This window comes from Anguilla rostrata, chromosome 8, assembly GCF_018555375.3.
Source record: "Anguilla rostrata isolate EN2019 chromosome 8, ASM1855537v3, whole genome shotgun sequence".
Classification (NCBI taxonomy): domain Eukaryota; kingdom Metazoa; phylum Chordata; class Actinopteri; order Anguilliformes; family Anguillidae; genus Anguilla; species Anguilla rostrata.
Window position 1 is genome coordinate 4822740 of NC_057940.1, and position 20243 is coordinate 4842982.

The window sequence follows — 20243 nt, forward strand, 5'->3', positions numbered from 1 at the left end:
ACTCTATTCAACTGTTTTGGCATAATATCTCTAGCAAATTGAAAATCTAGAGATAGATTGACTAAATGATACTCTCATGCCATGAAATGAATAGACCCTACTGAGGACCAATTACATCCTGGTATGATAACTGAAAATACACTTAAACTTCTGGACCAAATCAACATGGTTCTGGACCAAAGCAACATGCTTTCTGCACGAAAGCAACAAGGTTCTGCACTAAAGCAACAAGGTTCTGCACCAAAGCAACATGCTTTCTGCACGAAAGCAACACGGTTCTGCACCAAAGCAACATGCTTTCTGCACGAAAGCAACACGGTTCTGCACCAAAGCAACAAGGTTCTGCACCAAAGCAACACAGTCCTGGACCAAAGCAACAAGGTTCTGCACCAAAGCTAAGCGGTGGAAGCTTCTAGGATCCCGGACTATATCTTAGTTGGGCTGCTCCGAGCCACCTGGATCTTTCTGTTTTCGTGGGATGAGGGTGTGATGGAGTGTACCAAAGAAAAGTAGGTCATCCACTGAGCACATGAGACAACACCCCCCCCCCCCCCGTTTCAATGTAAGTCAATAGTAGCAATACGGTCAAAATACAGTCAATCATTTTTTCTACAAGAACACGTAGTCACAATAGGTGTGATTTTTTTTGGTCTAATGTCTCCCTGTGTGTCAATTCATTAAGCTGTGTCATTTGGACAATATTTCAATATTTTGTCGACCAATCGGGGACAGCTTGTGTCACTGCCTAGTCAGTGTGTGTCACTTAGTGTGTGTGTGGGGGGGGGGGGGGGGGTGTTGTCTCATGTGCTCAGTGGATGACCCCAAGCCGGACAGGACTTCATGACCATATAAGGGTCCCACCTTTCCCCTACTATGCAGTCTCTGGCTCCATTTATACAACATGGCGGCTCAAAATACTTTTCGTAAGCCACAGTCACATTGTCCATATTTTTTCTACAGTCTGTGGTTTGAACCTGTGAAGATGAATTGTGTTAGTTTAGTATTTTTAATGTTTTCCATGTGAACACAAGGAAAGAGAAGAGCACAGACAGACCTGCAGGTTTTATGCACAGACAGACAAACTTACAGATGGTCTTTGTGGATTCTGATCGTGTCTTTGTTTCGACCCGGTTACTGCTGTTGCAGTGGATCGTCCCGTTGGTTGCCGTGACGATGATGTTGACTCCTGTCAGCGAGGTTGTATTTGCTACCTGTGTGCAGTGGGCGTGGTCACAGGTGTAGCTGGCCCAGGTGTCTTTAGCAGAGCAGTTCACTGACACGTTACAGAACCCTCCAGCAGAGGAGAGTAAAGCCACTCCCACCTGGGGTGTGGGCGGGGCCTCTGCAAAACAACAACCAATCCGCTGGGCCAAAGATGTGACACATTACACCCTATAAATTCATAATAATCTCATACATTTTATCACATAATATCATAATCACATATGTTCACATATTATTATGTAATCTTATAATAAATCATAAGACACTCTCATGGTAATCTCAGAAATCACATTTATGTACAGAATTACTTTATTATTTAAATGCATTAGAGTTGATCTGTTCTCCACCCATATTGGTTCTGCTAATTTTTGACACAGAGACTGTAAAACTGTGTATTATTCCTACCTTGAACTGTGAGCCTGTAGGTAGCAACCCTGCTGGTCTTTTGTTTATAAATTATCTTTGCTGTGTAGATCCCACTGTCGCTTTCCTGCACGTTCGTCAGCAGCAGAGAGAAGTTCTTTTGATCAAATTCTACCCTGGTATGATTAACATATGTTGCCAGATATCTAATCTTGTGAATGAAATTCACTAGTCTTCCAGAATTAAAAGTCCATGAAATGGTCCGAAATTTCAGTTTTTCATATCCCTGCACATCCAGACGAACAGAGCCTCCCTTACGCACAAACAAAGACTCCTCAGCTCTGGAAACTGGAGAGGAACATAGAGGAATTTCATTTAAAGACAAACTATTGTCTGCAAATATATACCACACATTATAATACCATTAAATACACTCCTGGGCAAAAAAAAATGGGCCAAGCCCAAAATGGCAAAATATTAAGCTTTTAATGGTCTTAACAACAAATCATTAGGCAGAATATTAGCAAGAAGTAAACAAATGCACTCCTGAGACCTCCTGTGCCACCATTTGCTCGTTTACATTTGCTGCAGTGAACTGTTTGGGGAAAAGCTAGAATTAGGGAAATGCACTTATACAGTAGACAAATTAACATAATGTAAAATAAAAGAGTCATGTTTTGTATTTGGTTGCATATCATTTGCATGCCATGACTTCCTGATGTCTGTGACCTATCTGGAGTCTCAGAGTCTGGATATCTTATTTTCAGGTTGTCCTACAAGCGATACAAAAACTCCCTGCATTTGAATGGATCCCTATGGGAATTCAGTGCTTCAGTAGTCTCTTATTCTGATTGGTCGAGGCATATTCATTCCTTACCCGGCACAGTGGTGGGGCAGACCTGTGTAACAGGAAGCAGGGGGGCGGAGCTTGTGCTGGCAGGGTTGCTGCTGCTACAGTTGATGGCATCTCTGGTTGCCGTGATCAGTAACCGCGCTGAGTGGGCGGAGTCATTCCTGGCTGTCTCCCGGCACACAAGTTTTCCCTGTGTAAGCTGACAGAGCGACGCCACCCAGAGGCCGTGGATGGTAGCGCACCTCACAGACACATTGCAGAACTGAGGCCCTGACATGTTGGTCAGAACCTCCAGTATAGGCATATCTGCCCATTCTGTTCAGGTGAAGAAATATTAAAGGTTAATCTCAAAGTAAGTCAGAATGTAAAGGGTTTGCTGTTTTGTTGTATGTGTGTGTGTGTGTGTGTTTTTGTGTGCTGAGAGAGAGAGAGAGAGAGAGAGGGAGAGAGAGAGACACTGTCTAGGCTGTTCACACAGTAACTGCAAGTCAAAATCAAATTATGGTGTTTGTGTGTGCTAAGAGAGAGAGAGAGAATGAGAGAGAGAGAGAGAGAGATTTTGAGGGGGAGTTCAGCTTGAGTCTCGACTGAGTTGACCCAGCAGATCTGAAGCTTTTGCTCACCATAGATCATCAGCTGGACTACAGCGTTGTGTTTGCTTTTGCCTTGAGAGACTTCCACGGTGTACGTGTCCGCATCGGCCATCTGTGCCCGGTTGATTTGAAGAGAACCATCATTCGTGTTCAGGTGTAAACGGTCCCCAAATCTCTTAGCGTCCGTCGTCACAGTGTCCGGCTCCAAATAAAAGACGATTATACTATTGTCAATCCTCCACTGGACCTCAGAGGGACTGTTGTACGGAGATCCGGAGGGCAAAGTGACAGACCCATTAACGATACCGTTTACGGTAAACAGTGCTTCACCTGTACCTGCAAAACACACATATATTCACACGTCCCGGTATTAACTTTATAGACAAACAGAACATACGGATACGATTGGAACCATTTAGTATATATGTATTACTCTAAATTCATCCAACGATAATAAGCGTAAACGTGTGTGTCCTTAAGGTGGAGAATCAGGTTGCCAGATTGAGGAAAAATACACAAACCTACAGTCTTGTGCCAATTCCCATGCTAGGTTTTGAGCTCAGTTGAAAGAACGTTTTCTGTATTAAAATTAAACAGTTTTGTCATAAGCTAGTAAATGTACAAAATTTGATTTTGTATGTAAATGAGACCAAGAAGCAATTCTCATTGGAGTGGGAATTTCACACGCAGGCAACCAGAGCTATTTACTGATCTGGTATTACACAAGCATACACAGTGAAATGTTCAGTGTAAAATCAACACTGAGTGTACTTATGGACTCATATTTACTCTGTAAGAGCTGAGTCAGCACTGGACCTTTCACTGTATGAAAATGACTTTTAATCATCAGAAAAGAACTACAGTCTGAGCAGCGGTAAAAGACATATAAAGAACATGCCTAATTAAACTTCACTGAATAACAACAACAGGAACAACAGCAACAACAAGAACAATAATAATAATAATAATAATAATAATAATAATAATAATAATAATAAATAGGTAGATAGAATTTGGATTTTAATTTCTATATCTCATAACTCAGATTACTGTATTTCTGAATATGATAATTGTAATAAGACATTATATATATATATATACAGTATATATGGATTAGGCTGGTAAAATTGATAAAGGAGGAACTGTTATCATTCTCTTTTAAAAATCCTTTATAAATCACCCCTTCAGTAATTCCACACAGTCCATCAACAGACGTACAGCGGAAAGTTCATAAACTCGATGAAAAACAGAAGTTCGTTTATTTCATATTTGCTCTTGCGAACCCTGATTCAAGTTTCCTTATTTCTCTCTCGTTTCTGGTAGCAGAACACATGACCCTCCGAGTCCCCCCACGCGATTAGGAACGTGACTCGCTGAAGAAAGCAAGGCCTCTGTTCCGGAGGGACAAAATGAATTTTAGGGTTCTGTTACCTCTAAAGTACAGGCAATCCAAACACATGACCTCCTGGCCCTGACACACCATTGTCAACCTGAGTTCGCATGTGACAGATTTTTCTATCTTCTCTCTTCTAGTGTTAAGCAGCGAAGCAACCCTTCCATATCCTGGTAAAAACGACTGAGCTTCTGCACTAGTTGACTGTTCCGTCACCCCGACTTCAAATTTTGCCGAACGTTCTCAAGTCATAAAAGCAAGAATTATTTTTCGGACATATTTTACAAAAAAAATTTTTTTTTAAACTACAACTCACCAAAATGGAGTAAAACGGAGTTAAGGATCACCAGAAAGTGCGCGATCTTTCCTTTCATGGTTGACGTTTTTTCTTTAGCGTAATGAGGAAGCGTGGCGAGAGGCGATGTGTTTCGGTATCATTGTCTCACTGCAGGATAAAGCGCCGGCCAATGAGGTTGGAGGAATTTCTTTGTGCATACTGTAGCTAGGCAAAACTTGTCTGTATACTTCTGAGCTCATCCTACTGCTGCCATCCTCCATTACATCATCAATAAAGATGAGTGAGCCTGTTCCAGAAGCAGCCATAGGTGCCCAAGCCCATGACACCACCTCCATCCCTCACAGATGAGGTGGTATGCTTTGGATCAGGCCTGGGTCAAATATAGCCGCGTTTCCACCGCAGGAACTATACCCCGGAACTAGGAACCTTTTGAGGAACTCGGTGCGTTTCCACCGCAGGAACTAGGGTCTAAATTTAGTTCTGGGGGCTTTGTTTTACCCCCCAAAACGTTCCTGCTCGGGGGGTAGTACTTTCCGAAAGTACAGGAACCTTTTGGGTGGAGCTTGCAGCGCTGAACATTTCTGATTGGTCGAGTACTCGCAGCATTTGTGTTGTATTTATTTTCCGCCATTACCCGCCATGTTTGAAAATATGCAGCGGCAAACCAATTTATTTTCATAATAACTTCAAATCAAACTTGTACGTTATGCGGCGCAGTAGCCTAGTTTTGGTTATAGCCTGTCAACGTCTTGGAATTATAACGTGTGCTCTTCTGTTCTTTTCTTGCTTTAGTATTCGTTTTATAAAATGCTAAGCATTCGTGCTGGGACAGCATATTACGTAGGCTACCAAAACATTCAAACGGATTAATTCGGTTGCTGAATATTTTCTTCCGGATTTTCTTTGTTAGCCCGTTGTAATTGACTCAAAACGTTTGATACAGTTATGTGAGGTATGCGGTAGTTCTGCATAATTAACATTGATGATACAGTACAAGCAAACTGGAAATCACCATCCGCACTTTTTATCCGGGTAAACTAACAGGTTAATTCTAGTAATCTTCCCTTTAGCTTTTTCAGACTGCCGTAATTTTACTGACATTTTTCAATTCCATGAAAAGACCAGGAAGACTATGGACTAATTTATGGTGCATGGTTCGCATCTGGAGGGCACACTTCGCTGCTCGGCTAGCAGTAACTTCGAAGGAAAGCAAACGGTGGCTGTACCACTACTAATTTACATTTTCACGCAAGTCCGAGTTTTCGTTCTATTCTTGTCATTTTGCCATTAGCCTATATGGAATTGACGACGAGAAAGTAATCAAACAGCAAATTGTTTACAACGTGTGCATGTTTTCTGCTGTTGTTGCCAGTTATACATATAAATGTGAATGCATTCTGTCGCTTCGGAAGAAATCATATGACAGACGGACCGACGACAACGTTGCTTTTTCAGTGGGCTAATTTGCCTAATCTTCGCGGTACTTTAGACCCCGGTGGAAACGCAGACAACCATTGGCTGAAGGAACCTTTTAGTTCCTGGTAAAGTAGTTCCTGGGACTGAAAGTTCCGGGTAATTTCGGTGGAAACGCGGCTTATGTATTTGTTTTGGATTCAAATAGTTTTCTGTGCTCTATTGATCGTGCCTGGTGTAATTGAGCCGGCCAATATGACCAGAAGGCGGGGTTTGCACTTTTTGAGTGTATTTCATTGGTTCCAATACACCAGACAAGATCAGTAAAGCATAGAAAAGTACTTGATTCCAAGTCAAACGTACGTATTTGACCCAGGTCTGCTTTGGATCATGAGCTGTTCCTTCCATTCTCCACACTTCAAATGACTCTCCATCATTTTGGTTAAGGTTTATTTTGGTCTCATCTGTCCATAAAACTTTGGTCCAGAAAACTACTGGCTCTTTGAATTCTAATCTGGCCTTCGGATTCTTGCTGCTGCTGTGAGGTTTTGCGTCTTCTGCGTACAGTGGCTTTCGATATTGTCACCCCTTGCCCTCTGGAGACTGCTGGTGATGTCACTGACCATTGTTTTAGGATTGTTCTTTACAGCTCTTAGGGTTTGTCTGTCATCATCCGCAGTTGGCCGACCTGTAAGGTGTATATTTCTGACTCCACCCGTGATTTCTGTGCTGTCCTTCCTGATAAATTTGTCTGTTTTCTCTGCTTATAGATTAATTGTTTTTTTTTCAGCCGTGGTAAGTTCTCTGGTATGGACTCCAAATGCAATCTCCACAGATTAGAACAAAGGTTAAAACCAAGACTAGAGACACACTGCTTTTTTTAAATGTATGAACAATTCATGTATGAATGAAAAATGTGTACTCAACACAAAAATAACTGTTTCTGTACAATGATAAAACATGATACGATGAAACAACAGTCCATAAATTAGTATATTTATTTGTAAAAAATAAGAGTCCACATCCGCATTGAGTCACTTTTCACTCTTCTGCTTGTGGGGGAAACAGGAAGTGGAGGTGTTTTCGTGTGGGTGGGGTAAGTCAGACACGCTGGACAGCCAGGCTGAATATGTCCTATGAACTTTTTTCATTAACTGTAAACCCTTCTACTCCCCCCGCGAGTTCGCTTCATTCATTTTGGTCAGTGTTTACATTCCACCGCAAGCCCTCGTGCAGGAGGCACAGCATATGCTCGCCGACCAGATACTGTGTGTGGAGCAGACAAACCTGGACTCTTTCGTTATTGTCCTCGGCGACTTTAACAAAGGGAATCTCAGCCACGAACTGCCTAAATACCTCCAGCTGATTAAATGCCCGACCAGAGAGGAGAACACTTAAGATCACTGTTACACTACAATCAACCGTGCCTATCACGCCGTTCCCCGCGCTGCATTGGGACACTCTGACCACGTCATAGTCCACCTGATTCCTGCATACAGGCAGAAATTAAAACTCTGCAAACCTGTTGTGAGGACATCTAAGAAGTGGACCAGTGAAGCTATGGAGGATCTTCGCACGTGCTTGGACTGTACTGACTGGGATGTTTTCAGGACTTCTACCAACAGTCTGGATGAGTACACAGAGGCTGTGACATCATACATCAGCTTCTGTGAGGACAGCTGTGTACCATCACGCACCAGGGTTAGTTACAACAATGACAAACCCTGGTTTACAGCTAAACTCAGACAGCTAAGGCTGGCAAAGGAGGAAACATTTAGGAGTGGGGACAAGGACCGGTTTAAAGAGTCTAAATACAGGTTAAGCAAGGCGGTGAGAGATGAACTCCAACAGCAGTTCTCAGAAAACAACTCTGTCTGGAAGGGCCTCAGACAGATCACCCACTACAAACCGAAAGCCCCCCACTCCACTAATGACTTGCGCCTGGCCAACGACCTGAAGGAGTTCTACTGCCGATTTGAAGGACAATGGGACAGTCCTGACACCATCCCCCGTGACCCCATTCACCAGCTCCAGACCACCAACTCCTCCTCCCCCATCTCAGCAGGGGCCCGGGCCTCTCCACAGTTACCCACCTCAGAGGCCCCCGCCCCCCCCCCCCTCCCCTATCACAATGACGACTCTCTCCCTCCTGGAGAGGGACGTTAATAGACTATTCAAGAGACAGAACCCCCGCAAAGCAGCTGGACCAGACTCTGTCTCTCCCTCCACCCTGAAGCACTGTGCCGATCAGCTGTCTCCGGTGTTCACAGACATTTTTAACACCTCACTGGAGACATGCCACGTACCAGCCTGCTTCAAGACCTCTACCATTATCCCCATCCCCAAAAAAACAAGGACCACAGGACTCAATGACTACAGACCTGTCGCCCTGACCTCTGTGGTAATGAAGTCTTTTGAGCACTTTGTACTGTCCCACCTTAAAACCATCACGGACCCACTCCTGGACCCCCTGCAGTTCGCATACAGAGTCAACAGGTCTGTGGACGATGCTGTAAACATGGCCCTCCACTTCATCCTCCAGCACCTGGACACTGCAGGAACCTACGCCAGGATCCTGTTTGTGGATTTCAGCTCCGCCTTTAATACCATCATCCCGGCTCTACTACAGGACAACTGCGTCGGTCTGAAACTAGCAAAGACACTTGCGTTGCGCTTGGCGCCGGGTGTAAGATAGAGCACAATGGCTTCGTTGAGTGAACACAAAACAACTTGAGTCTGCTTCGACTTAATTTCATATGCTCTTGAAATGGGTAACTGTGTTCAACTGAATACAGGGGTTAATCACAAAATGTATGGTTTGAGAGAACTGTAAATGCCCTTAAACATATTCAGTGAATTAGAATATTAAATCTAAATTAATGTAATTTGAATTTGAATAATATTTGTTTTATGTTTTCCTTACCTATAAAATACTATGTTTATTCTGACTATTCTGTTTTTTCTTTAATTGAAAGCTCTTTAATTTGGGATTCATTTCAGCAAATTAAAAAAAGAGTGATTAATTTATTTTAAAGTAATAATCTCGAAGATTTTCATTAAAATAAATGTGTTAAGTCACTATCTGTCGCCGAATTAGGTAACACAATGGTGATTGAGCCTATTATTATATTAATTTATATTATTATTATTATTATTATTATTATTATTATTATTATTATTATTATTTATGATTAAAGAACTGGGTGTCTGTGGCGACATTTCTGGGAAAAAATCACAAGCGGCGCATAGTTAGTGACGCGTTTTCCATCACCCATCAGTGGTTGGTCCGCCAGAGAGGGTAGACGGAGCTAACGCAACAGGCTCGCTCTTCAACTCACTTACGTGTGAGTGGTGTACTGTTTTTTCCGGTGTCTGCTAGCGTTACAATAACAGAGAAAAGGGGGGGTTATGGAACCTTAAAAAGTTTTTGTGTAACATGAGAGGTCATATTATTTGTTGATGTAGATTTCGTATTACATTTGATGACAATGTAACGTTCCTAAATTACATAGCCTAGCTATTTGCACAGCTAACGCTAGCTACCGAACCATGTTAAGAAAGGCAACATTAGTTTAGACAACGTTGCGCACAGTATCCATCTCTCATATCAGGTAACGTTGCGTTAGCTAGCTAGCTAATGTAATTAACACAATTTAATGTCAGCTAACAATTAGAAAAACGCTAGCTAATGCTACCGACTGGTACCGACCTCGCAAAACGTATCTCGAATGCAATGCTACCTTGTTGCAACGTTGCAATGTAGCTAACTAAAGGTCAGTTCAGATCAATGATTCGCTACGAGACTGGATGCAACTTGCAAAATTCCAAGACGTCTGATTGTAAACGTTCTAACTGCACTTGGCGATTTGACAAGGTGGGTCTTTTGACGGCTTCAGACGCTCTGCAACTAACCAGTTCACACCGCTGCAATTTTCTCTGCAACATTCTAAAACCGTTTTGTCTCGTTGCGAATCATTGATCTGAATTGGCCTTAACGTTATCGTTATTTACATTGCCATCAAGTTCATCAATATATTATAATGATCGGAATAAAGCCCTCTTTACACAGAACATTAACCAGGGGTAGGTGGAGCAGAGCCAGGTCTGATTTCAGTGTAAAGATGTCAAACCGGAGAAAACTAAATAAAAGAATACAGTAGTATGGATTAGCGTTATTATTTTATTACGCTTCCTCATTTGGGCCTTCAGCCTTGCCCTTTTTTGATGAAATCTCGTTTGTTCTTGTTTTATTATTCTTGTTCTGATTGCTAATTTAACACCCAGCTCCGCTTTATTCTTGAACAGTTTGCTAGCAAAACCAGAAACACCAGCGGTAACATTTTGCAAGGCAGTTGTTTCAAAAATATCACACAACAATCATTCACGAGAAAGACTGTTTAGTGTGCACGAGATACATAATTGTACGAGCCGCAGCGAATCCCGCAAATTCTTCTCTGCAGTGTAAAGATGTTCATACCAGGCAAAAGGTGGATAAAGACGTCTGTGGAAATTGAACATCACTAATTCTACCCCAGGTCTGCAACAGCATTTTAACCCAGCTCGGCAGTGTAAAGGCAGCTTAAGTTAGCCTAATGTTAGACAATGAATGAGTGTGTACATAACGTTACTTTGATAACAACCATTTTTTATTCAGTAAATAGTAAGTGTTATAGTTAGCGTGGCCCAGGTGCCAACTGACTGACGTCACACGGGCGACACTGGTTGGATCCGGTTGGATCTCTGGGAAGTGAGGTCCAAAAACACACCTGCAATTACTGTTTTTAACCATTGGTACCGCCAAAGAGAACGAAACAGAAATCTTTGAGATTGTAACTTTAAAATTCAGAAAACTTTATTATCCATCACATGTCCTTAAATCATCTTTGGCGCGGGTTCTTGAAAAATACATAGTCCCCAAACACATAAAAAGACAACAAACAAAAAAGTATTAAAGCACAAAACAAAAACAGAAAAACACATTTATGATCACACAGGAGCTAACAATTATTGCAATTATCCGCAGCTACACTTGCACAACCTTGCGTGCTTGTGTTATCCCTCCCAACAATGGGTTGGGACCGTGGTGTAGTGTGTGTGCGCGCGTGTGTGTGTGTGCATAAAACTCATCTGGTTGAAATGCTTTGCAGTACTGGGATCATCGTAATTAGGGTTCCTTTGTAAAGGAGGATGTAATGTCATACATAGTCATCTGGATAACGGATATGAAACATATTTTACATATGTACTGCACTGCATTGATAAGATTACTTGTTTTACATAATCATGAGTCACGCTCAAACTCACACAGGCACTTACACGCGCATGCACACACACACACTCACACTCACACACATGCACACATGCACACACGTACACACACACACACACACACACACACACACGCACACATGCACACATGTACACACACACACACACACAGACAGCTATTTCAGGTAGGAATTCTCTCCATCACTCTGACAGATTCATCCTCCTTTCTGAGTCCCCATTGATCTCTGAAAAACAACAACAGAAATAAATAACTTAAACTCCAGAACTGCATCCAGAATTCACATGAAGCAATACAGCGTGCATTAGAGTATGTGGTAGAGTGTGTGAGTGTGTGATGGAGTGTGTGAGTATGGGGTACAGTGTATAAGTGTGTGGTGGAGGGTGTGAGTGTGTGATGGAGTGTGTGAGTGAGGGGTAGAGTGTGTGAGTGTGTGAGTATGGGGTAGAGTGTGTGAGTCTGTTTGGATGCTTTTTAAAGAGGTCACTGAGTGTGTCAGATTCAAGCTCACTGCTGATGAGAGATGTAAACATAGGAATGACCATGACTGACCTGCAGCACCTCTCTCTGGCATTAACTGCGATGACAGCCGAAACCATGGCAACCAGACCCAGGGAGAACAGCACTGACTTTAGCGCACACAGTGAGAGGCCAGGAGGAACTGGACCTACAGGAAATAAAGAACATCACACAGGACCCTACAGAGACAGCGATCGTTACACAACTGCACAGGCGCACACACATGCGCATACACACACACTCACACACTTGATCTGACTGTACATATTTCCATTTAAGTGCTATTAGCAGTTGTTGTATTTTAGTTGCAGTCATTTCAGTTGTAATGTGAATCATGTCCATATAACAACAAAAAAGCCAATGTAGCAGCAGCAGGAGCATCATCATGGTCTAGCTAGAGTGTAAATAAGAGTCGGTTTATGTGTTTTCTGCTGATTATATGCTAATAGCGCTCTGAGCTAATCAGAGACTGACCTGTTTGGCAGGGCCCGGCTGTCACTGTGTTGCTTAGTGAGCTGACGGGGTTAATGGCCATACAGGTGTAGTACTCTTCTGCACGGGTGGGGGATACAGTCAGGGTAGTTCTGTTCTCCGCTCTGGCAATGTTCTCTCCATTTCTGCTCCAGGACAGCACCACCTGGCTGCCTCCAATCACACTGCAACTCAGGGTCACGTTACAGCTGCTGTCATCTGTGCTGTTATTCACCTGGGAGGTTACCTGCATTGAAACAATCCTCTCTGCAGAGAGAGAGACCACCAACAGCATTACTTACAGCTCAGAGGTCTACAGACACAAATTCTGAAACACACTGCTTCGTTAATTACAGCTCAATAATCTACAGACACAAACACTGAAGCACACTGTGTCATTACTTACAGCTCAGAGATCTACAGACACAAACTCTAAAACATACTGCTTCACTAATTACAGCTCAAGAGATCTACAGACACAAACTCTGAAACACACTGTGTCATTACTTACAGCTCAAGAGATCTACAGACACAAACACTGAGGTGCTCACCATAAATGTGTAGTTGTATCTTTTTTGGCCCAAGGGACGCGGATGATCCGATACCCTCAAAGAGATATTCCCCAGAATCCTCTTTTCTCAGAGAACTAATGCTAAGGGCCCCGGTTTCATAACTCACAATCAGCCTCCCTTTAAAAGCTGCATTTGTCCCATCGGTTTCAAAAGATGAGCTGCCCTGCTTGCTCACTAATCTGATGACATTAACATTGTTCTTTCTCCACTCCATGACGCCTGGTCCTCTGATTGGTCCTTCCTCATCCGTGGGCAGCACAATGGACTCCCCCACGGCTCCATTCAGCACTAGTGAAGTCCCGTGCACACTGGACACCTGCAGCACTGGGAATACAACAGCACAACTGTTAGTAGTACACAATTACTAATAAGACCGAACGGTTCAGGGCTTGATAATGACCATTTGGCTCACCAGGCACTGTGGCTAGTGGTGTTCCAAAGGCTGAATTCTCACTGGCCCACAGAAAAAGCAATAAGTATATTGGAGAGTGGAACGGCAGACACTTGTTTGGACATAACATTTTATTTGAACAGAAACGACTATAGCTATCCAACCTGAGTAAACTGTGTGTGTGTGTGTGTGTGCATGTGAGTGTGTGTGTGAGAGAGAGAGAGGGAGAGAGAGAGAGAAAAGACAAATCAGTTTTAATTACTAGCTTACGCTAATGAAAGCACAACCCACAATAAAGGTTATCTTTAACAAAATATACACTTCAAAATTGTTTAAATTGCGTATTGTTGTCAGATGTTTCCATGAATATTCTCTACGTGTTGCAGAGAACAAAGAGTACAGGTATCCACAATTTTAAATAATGGCGATGAAATTTTATTTGGGATGCAAATAAAAATGATTTCATTGCTCGCCTGGAGCCTAATGGAGGAGACCTGGCTATATTGGATGGTACTGAGCATTTGTGCCAATATAATGCACTTATATTCATTTAATAACGTCAACGTCAAACTGCAACTGCAAAACACCACTGGCGGAGAGAAAATAACTATACTTGAGCGGATTCATGCATTGCATGCCAACAGAACATTACGCCCTCGCCCTGTAGCCCAGCACTACAACACCCAACTTCAACGATTAAACTAATCACAGTCTTCAAACACGACCTTGATTGAATCAGGTGTCTTAACAAAATCAGGGCTAAAACAAAAAAAGTAAAAAATGTAAAATTTCAATGATTATATCATGATTTAAAAACTGACAAAAAGCCAAAGTATAGTCACAAAAAAGGGGAACAAACTGAAGCAGTTATAGTTAGCACAAGTTCAGCAGGAACTTGTGCTAAGGAAGGAAGAGAAAGAAGGAGAGAAAGAGGGAGAGATGACGTCAGTCTGTCTCCACACTTACCCAGAAGAGTTGTCAGCACTGCAGAGGACATGATGCAAAACCAGCTCCACAGAAATGACACAGGGCTTCTTTATCGCCCACTGACAAACTGCTTCCTTTCGCTGCAAGCGTGTGTGTGTGTGTGTGTGTGTGTGTGTGCACGCGCGTTTGTGTGTGTACACGCCAGAGCGTATGCGTGCGTGCGTGTGTGTGTGTGTCTGTGTGCCAGCGTCGGTCTGTTTGTTATGTATGTATGTGTGTGTGAACTTAGTCTCTGGTGTGAACGAGTAGGTCTGAGTTTGTGTGTCTGTGAGGGAGAGGGAAAGAAAGAGAGAGAGAGAGAGAGAGAGAGAAAGATTCTATATGAATTGAGGCAGTTGTGTCTGTGTTTGCTGTTCAGTGCGCAGATCACTTCCTGTGGCTTCTGAGCTCAGCGGTCTGCATGTTGGTCAGACTGTACACAAAAGGCAACGGTTTAAAAAAAAATTCCCTTTCCGCAGCAAAGTGCGAAAAAAGGAGGAAGCGCGATCTCCTGCGTCTCGGCTCCAGAAAGCGAGCCGTCAGTGCGTGATGGACATCAGATGCACCACGCCCACACGCCTCGGGCCGAGCTGATCCCAACGCCGCCTCAACACTTCAACTCGCGACGGTCAGAGATGCGGGCACCCAGCAGCTCAGAGCCGTCAAATCAAACCTCCCGCTCTCAGCGCACGTGTGACACCAGATCTCTCCAGATTCTGGATGGAGGGCACTGCCTGGTAGCGTATTTGGCAGTGAACAGGTCTTTGGCCTCGGTTGTCAGGTTGCGTTAGCGTAGTGTAGCCAAGAGAGTTTGACACTTTCACTTTTCATTTTATATGCAAGACACAGTCAGCCCCGCCCCCACCCCAACTCAACTGTATCCCTACAACATCGCAATACTGCATCAGTTAGAACAGAATAGACAGTGGAAGCAGCAGGCCACAGAAAAAAAGGTTTATTTAAAAAAAAATGAATCCAACACTTTAGTTCTAGAATTATCAAAAAGCATACTCACACCAAACAGAAATCTACAAATCTCCTCACAACCACAGGCTTTCTTAAAAAAAAGTTTAATATCACTTCAGATCTCCTGTGTTATAAAAAAACAAAACAAATAAAAGCACAAATGTGACATAGAGCCCAGCATGCATTAAAAACCGTTGGACAAAACTAGATTCCATTTTTTTTTGTTTTGCCTTTTGTTATGTTTAACAATCTACTGTATTCATACAAAAACAATTCAGTTCTTTGTTTCATTACACAAGAGAAAAGTACAGTGGCTCAGAGCTGCCAGAAAGCACAGACACCTTTGGCAGTAACAAAAACAACAGGCATTGACAATCTTTCGCCTGCAGACAGGCTCCTGTCACGTGACCACAGTAGAACTGCTGCACAGGCCCCTGTCACATGACCTCAGTAGAACTGATGCACATGGGGTCCGGTCAATGACCAGAATGGAATTGCGGTACACAGGCCCCAGTCACATGACTGCACTGGCATTGCTGTGCACGGCCACAAACGTCACATGATCCGTGTGTGGCATCGCTGCAAAAGGTCATGTGACAAGAAGTGGTACCACTGCACACGGACGTGCGTGTTCAAGGCAAAAGCCTGCACAAAAAACCAAACTGGGAGATTTTTGATTCCCCCCCCCCCCCATCCTGGATCAGCCGCCAGCTGTTACGCAGAGGCTACAGAGAGAGAATCGATGACGGGGATGCTGATCCCAGATCAGCTGTCTGGGCAGAGCGCCGGCTGATCTTTGCAGGTTTAGCTTCAGGAGCAGAGTGAACAGCGTACGCACCAAGCGCACAGCGTGCGCACCAAGCGCACAGCGTATGCCGCCGCAGCCCGCCCAGACGCTTCAGCGCTCAGACCGCCAGCACGAGGCTGTGGTTCGCACGGAGGCTCATTCGTGGAATACGCCCAGCCCGGCTCAGCTCAGCCCAGCCCAGCCCAGCCCAGCCCAGCTCAGCCCGGCTCAGCCCAGCCCAGCCCAGCCAAGCCAAGCCTGGCTCAGCCCAGCCCAGCTCAGCCCGGCTCAGCCCAGCCCAGCCCAGCCCAGCCCGGCTCAGCCCAGCCCAGCCCAGCCCAGCCCAGCCCAGCTCAGCTCAGCCCAGCTCAGCTCAGCCCAGCCAAGCCAAGCCAGGCTCAGCCCAGCCCAGCCCAGCCCACAGTCTGTGGCCACGGCGTGGAGTCAGCCAGTAAAACCATCCCTAGCGATTACATTCAAGGTAAGAGGAACCAGGAAGCTCAGTGACCAAACAATGAAATGAGTCAGTCAATCAACCAAGTGAGTGTGTCCAGCAGTAAGTCACACAGTGAGCGAATCAGTCAGTGGTTATGAGTAAATACGCAGAGTCAGTGGCTGTTAATAAACAAATCAGTCAGTCAGTCCACGGCTGTAAGTGAGCAAATCCGTCAAACAGTCAGTCAGTAGTGAGTGAATCAGCCAGTCAGTGACTATAATCAAGTGAATCAGCCAGGCAGTGCGGTCTGGGTTCTCGTGGGGTCCAGCTGTGTGTATTTCAGGGTACCGAGTTGCTAGCCCTTAAAATGGATGTGGACATCAAGTGACCAGCTTTGAAATGGTCAAGTGACCATTCATACGAGGCATCTTGGAATGGTGCTCAATTTGGCAGGAAGTTGGAGGGAAGTACCCCGTCATGCGTCCATGCAGAAAAAACAGGTCCTCATCCGCTGATGGCGTGACTAACATTTACATCTACACACACATGCACGGTTCTGCACGCACTACGCCATGAAAGTCTCCGTTCTACACACCCGCCTGTGTGGGTTACCTCTACACATCTCCCAAACAAGTCAAAAAAAGCATTCGCAGAACATCTACCCAGTCCTGCAGTGTCTGTAAAAACCACCTCCTTCCGTGGACCCCAATTTGGCAGTTGAATTAATAAAAATTTTTAAACACAGTAAAGAGCCTTCATACACCTGCCTGTCAGCAGAGGGGCCAGGATTTGGCAACACGGTTTGAATGTGATTAAGGCGCAGGCTGTCAGTAATATGCACAGATGACGGACAGGGAGGTGGGCGTGGTTTTTTTTCGGGGGGGGGGGGGGTAAGGAAGTAAGGGAGGGGGGTAAGGATTAAAGGTTGGGCATGGCTTGGGGATGGGGGACGTGTGGGGTCCCTTCACTGGGTCCCCAGAACGAGACCTGCCTGGTCCTCGAACAACCATAAGGAAAGCAGGCCAGTGATTGGTTAATAGTTACCCATTGCTGACGGGTCCCGACTACTGGTTAATATGCTGATGTTCCTACTAGGCTGGTCAATGAGCTGGTGTTACACTTCTGTGCAGCTAGCACTGAGTTCTGTATGGTTTCTGGAGAGAAGGGTGGGGAGCTACCGCGTGTCAGGAAACAGCCGCCGGTGAGGTCAGCGAATCTCGTCACACGGAAGTCTCCGACTGCAGCCGCATCACAAACTTGTGGCTCTTGGGGTCAATGAATTCCTCCCCTAGACGCAGGAAGGGGATGGGCATCACCGTGACGACCAGGGCGAAGTCCAGGCGGCGCAGGGAGAAGACCAGGCCCTGCCGGAGGGCGGAGGTCACCGGCTCCTCGCTCACCAGCATCCACTCTCGCCCCCTGCTGTTCTCCTTCTGGTACTGCAGTGTCGGGCCTGGGCTCAGGTAACGCTCCAGAAACGCCTGAGAGAGACAGGGAGAGAGAGAGAGAGGGAGAGAGATTTGGAGGAACTTCATGAGTCTGATACAGAATCAGGTGTGTGTGCATGTGTTTGCACACACCATTTTTTAGGTACATTTGGAGTCATTGTGTTGTTGGAACGTCCACTGATGGACAAGTCTCAGGCTCCTGGCAGAGGTGATTTTACTGATTTTAGCAAGAGCCTCTGGACCACTGGCAGCATACGCCCAGCCCGGCTCAGCCCAGCCCAGCCCAGCCCAGCCCAGCCCAGCCCAGCCCAGCTCAGCCCAGCTCAGCTCAGCCCAGCCAAGCCAGGCTCAGCCCAGCTCAGCCCAGCCCAGCCCAGGCCGGCTCAGCCCAGCCCAGCCCAGCTCAGCCCAGCTCAGCTCAGCCCAGCCAAGCCAGGCTCAGCCCAGCCCAGCCCAGCCCAGCCCGGCCCGGCCAGGTATGAGGCTTCACCTTGTAGGTATGAGGCTTCCTCTTGCAGGTATGAGGCTTCTCCTTGCAGGTATAAGGCTTCTTCTTGCAGGTATGTGGCTTCCCCTTGCAGGTATGAGGCTTCCCCTTGCAGGTATGAGGCTTCTTCTTGCAGGTATAAGGCTTCTTCTTGCAGGTATGTGGCTTCCCCTTGCAGGTATGAGGCTTCCCCTTGCAGGTATGAGGCTTCCCCTTGCAGGTATGAGGCTTCTTCTTGCAGGTGTGAGGCTTCCCCTTGCAGGTGTGAGGCTTCTCCTTGCAGGTATGAGGCTTCCCCTTGCAGGTATGAGGCTTCTTCTTGCAGGTGTGAGGCTTCTTCTTGCAAGTTCTGGAACTTCCCATTTTTGAGCAAAGCAAACGTCGAAAAGACAGGCTCCCTTGCAGCCGCCAAACGTTTGAAGAAATGTACCGTCATTTCAACGAGTCACTTAACGACAGTTTTGCCATTCAGCTTCTGAGTCGCGTCCTGTGGATACGCTCAGAATTCTAAATTCCGTAAATGTATCGGGAGGTAGAATTCCGACCTCCTAAACAGCGCGACAAGAGTTTGCCTTTATTTTGGTAGTGAAATTTAGCAAATACAAACGGGCAGTCTAAAACTAAAGAGTCTTAACGTGGCAAATAACTATAGCGTGCATACGTAGATCCACCACTAAGTGGCTGTACGCAATAAGTAGTAATGGTACACATATGGGCAAAAATCAACAGTATCGGTGTGGAGTACCTTCCCATGTAGATAGTACTTAAATTGGTATGGTATTATAATAGACTGACAGCTGCTTCCAGAAATAGGTTGCTATTGAAGTAGAACTCATTTTTTGTATGTGTATGTGTGTGCTGGGATTGGTCGAGCTGCCTGGGGTTCATGACCTTGTAGTTTCATTATTGGTGGAAAAAAAAGAAATGGTTTGGAACCGTCAGCAACTAATTTTTGTGCAAGAATGGAAAACACACAGAAAATGCCGGAAATCCCCACTGCTGGCTTTTTTTTTTGGCCATTCTTCTTGCCTGCTGTTTGTTGTTCATTGTCAGTAAGATGGTCTGGGTAGCACTCACAGCGAGAGGGTCCTGGGTTCGAATCCGTCCCAGGCCTTTCTGTGTGGAGTTTGTGTGCTCTTCTCGTGTCCATGTGGGATTCCTTTGGGTACTCTGGTTTCCTCCCACAGTCCAAAGACATGCAGGTAGGCTAATTGGAGACCCAAAGGTATGAGTGTATGAGTGTTTCCTCCCACAGCTCAAAGACATGCAGGTAGGCTAATTGGAGACCCATAGGTATGAGTGTATGAGTGTATGAGTGAATGGTGTGTGTGTGCAAATACATGCAGGTTGGCTAATTGGAGACCCATAGGTATGAGTGTATGAGTGTTTCCTCCCACAGCACAAAGACATGCAGGTAGGCTAATTGGAGACCCATAGGTATGAGTGTATGAGTGTATGAGTGAATGGTGTGTGTGTGCAAAGACATGCTGGTAGGCTAATTTGAGACCCATAGGTATGAGTGTATGAGTGAATGATGAGTGAATGGTGTGTGTGTGCAAAGACATGCTGGTAGGCTAATTGGAGACCCATAGGTATGAGTGTATGAGTGACTGACGAGTGAATGGTGTGTGTGGGCCTGCGATAGACTGACAGTCTGCACTGGGCGTATTGCTGCCTCTCGCCCAGTGCACGCTGTCACAGGCTCCAGCAGCCCCCCATGAAAACAGTAATTTTTTAAATGTGATTTGTGTTTACTCAGATTTCCTTTGTCTAATA

At 45.1% G+C, this 20243-nt stretch overlaps 2 protein-coding genes across 14 annotated transcripts in view; one reads left to right on the forward strand and one right to left on the reverse strand.

Annotated features, from left to right (window-relative positions):
• Nucleotides 1–20243, forward strand: part of LOC135260617 (carcinoembryonic antigen-related cell adhesion molecule 3-like) — a 139243-nt gene that overhangs the window by 52594 nt on the left and 66406 nt on the right. The gene's annotated exons all lie outside the window — the stretch shown is intronic.
• Nucleotides 1–20243, reverse strand: part of LOC135260616 (uncharacterized) — a 127828-nt gene that overhangs the window by 19528 nt on the left and 88057 nt on the right. The window contains exons 4-9 of the mRNA XM_064345985.1: nucleotides 12966–13310; nucleotides 12418–12681; nucleotides 3064–3369; nucleotides 2465–2755; nucleotides 1630–1935; nucleotides 1088–1342 (exon numbers count right to left, since the gene is read on the reverse strand). Coding sequence (XP_064202055.1) covers nucleotides 1088–1342; nucleotides 1630–1935; nucleotides 2465–2755; nucleotides 3064–3369; nucleotides 12418–12681; nucleotides 12966–13310 — 1767 coding nt within the window. The remainder of the gene's footprint in view (nucleotides 1–1087; nucleotides 1343–1629; nucleotides 1936–2464; nucleotides 2756–3063; nucleotides 3370–12417; nucleotides 12682–12965; nucleotides 13311–20243) is intronic.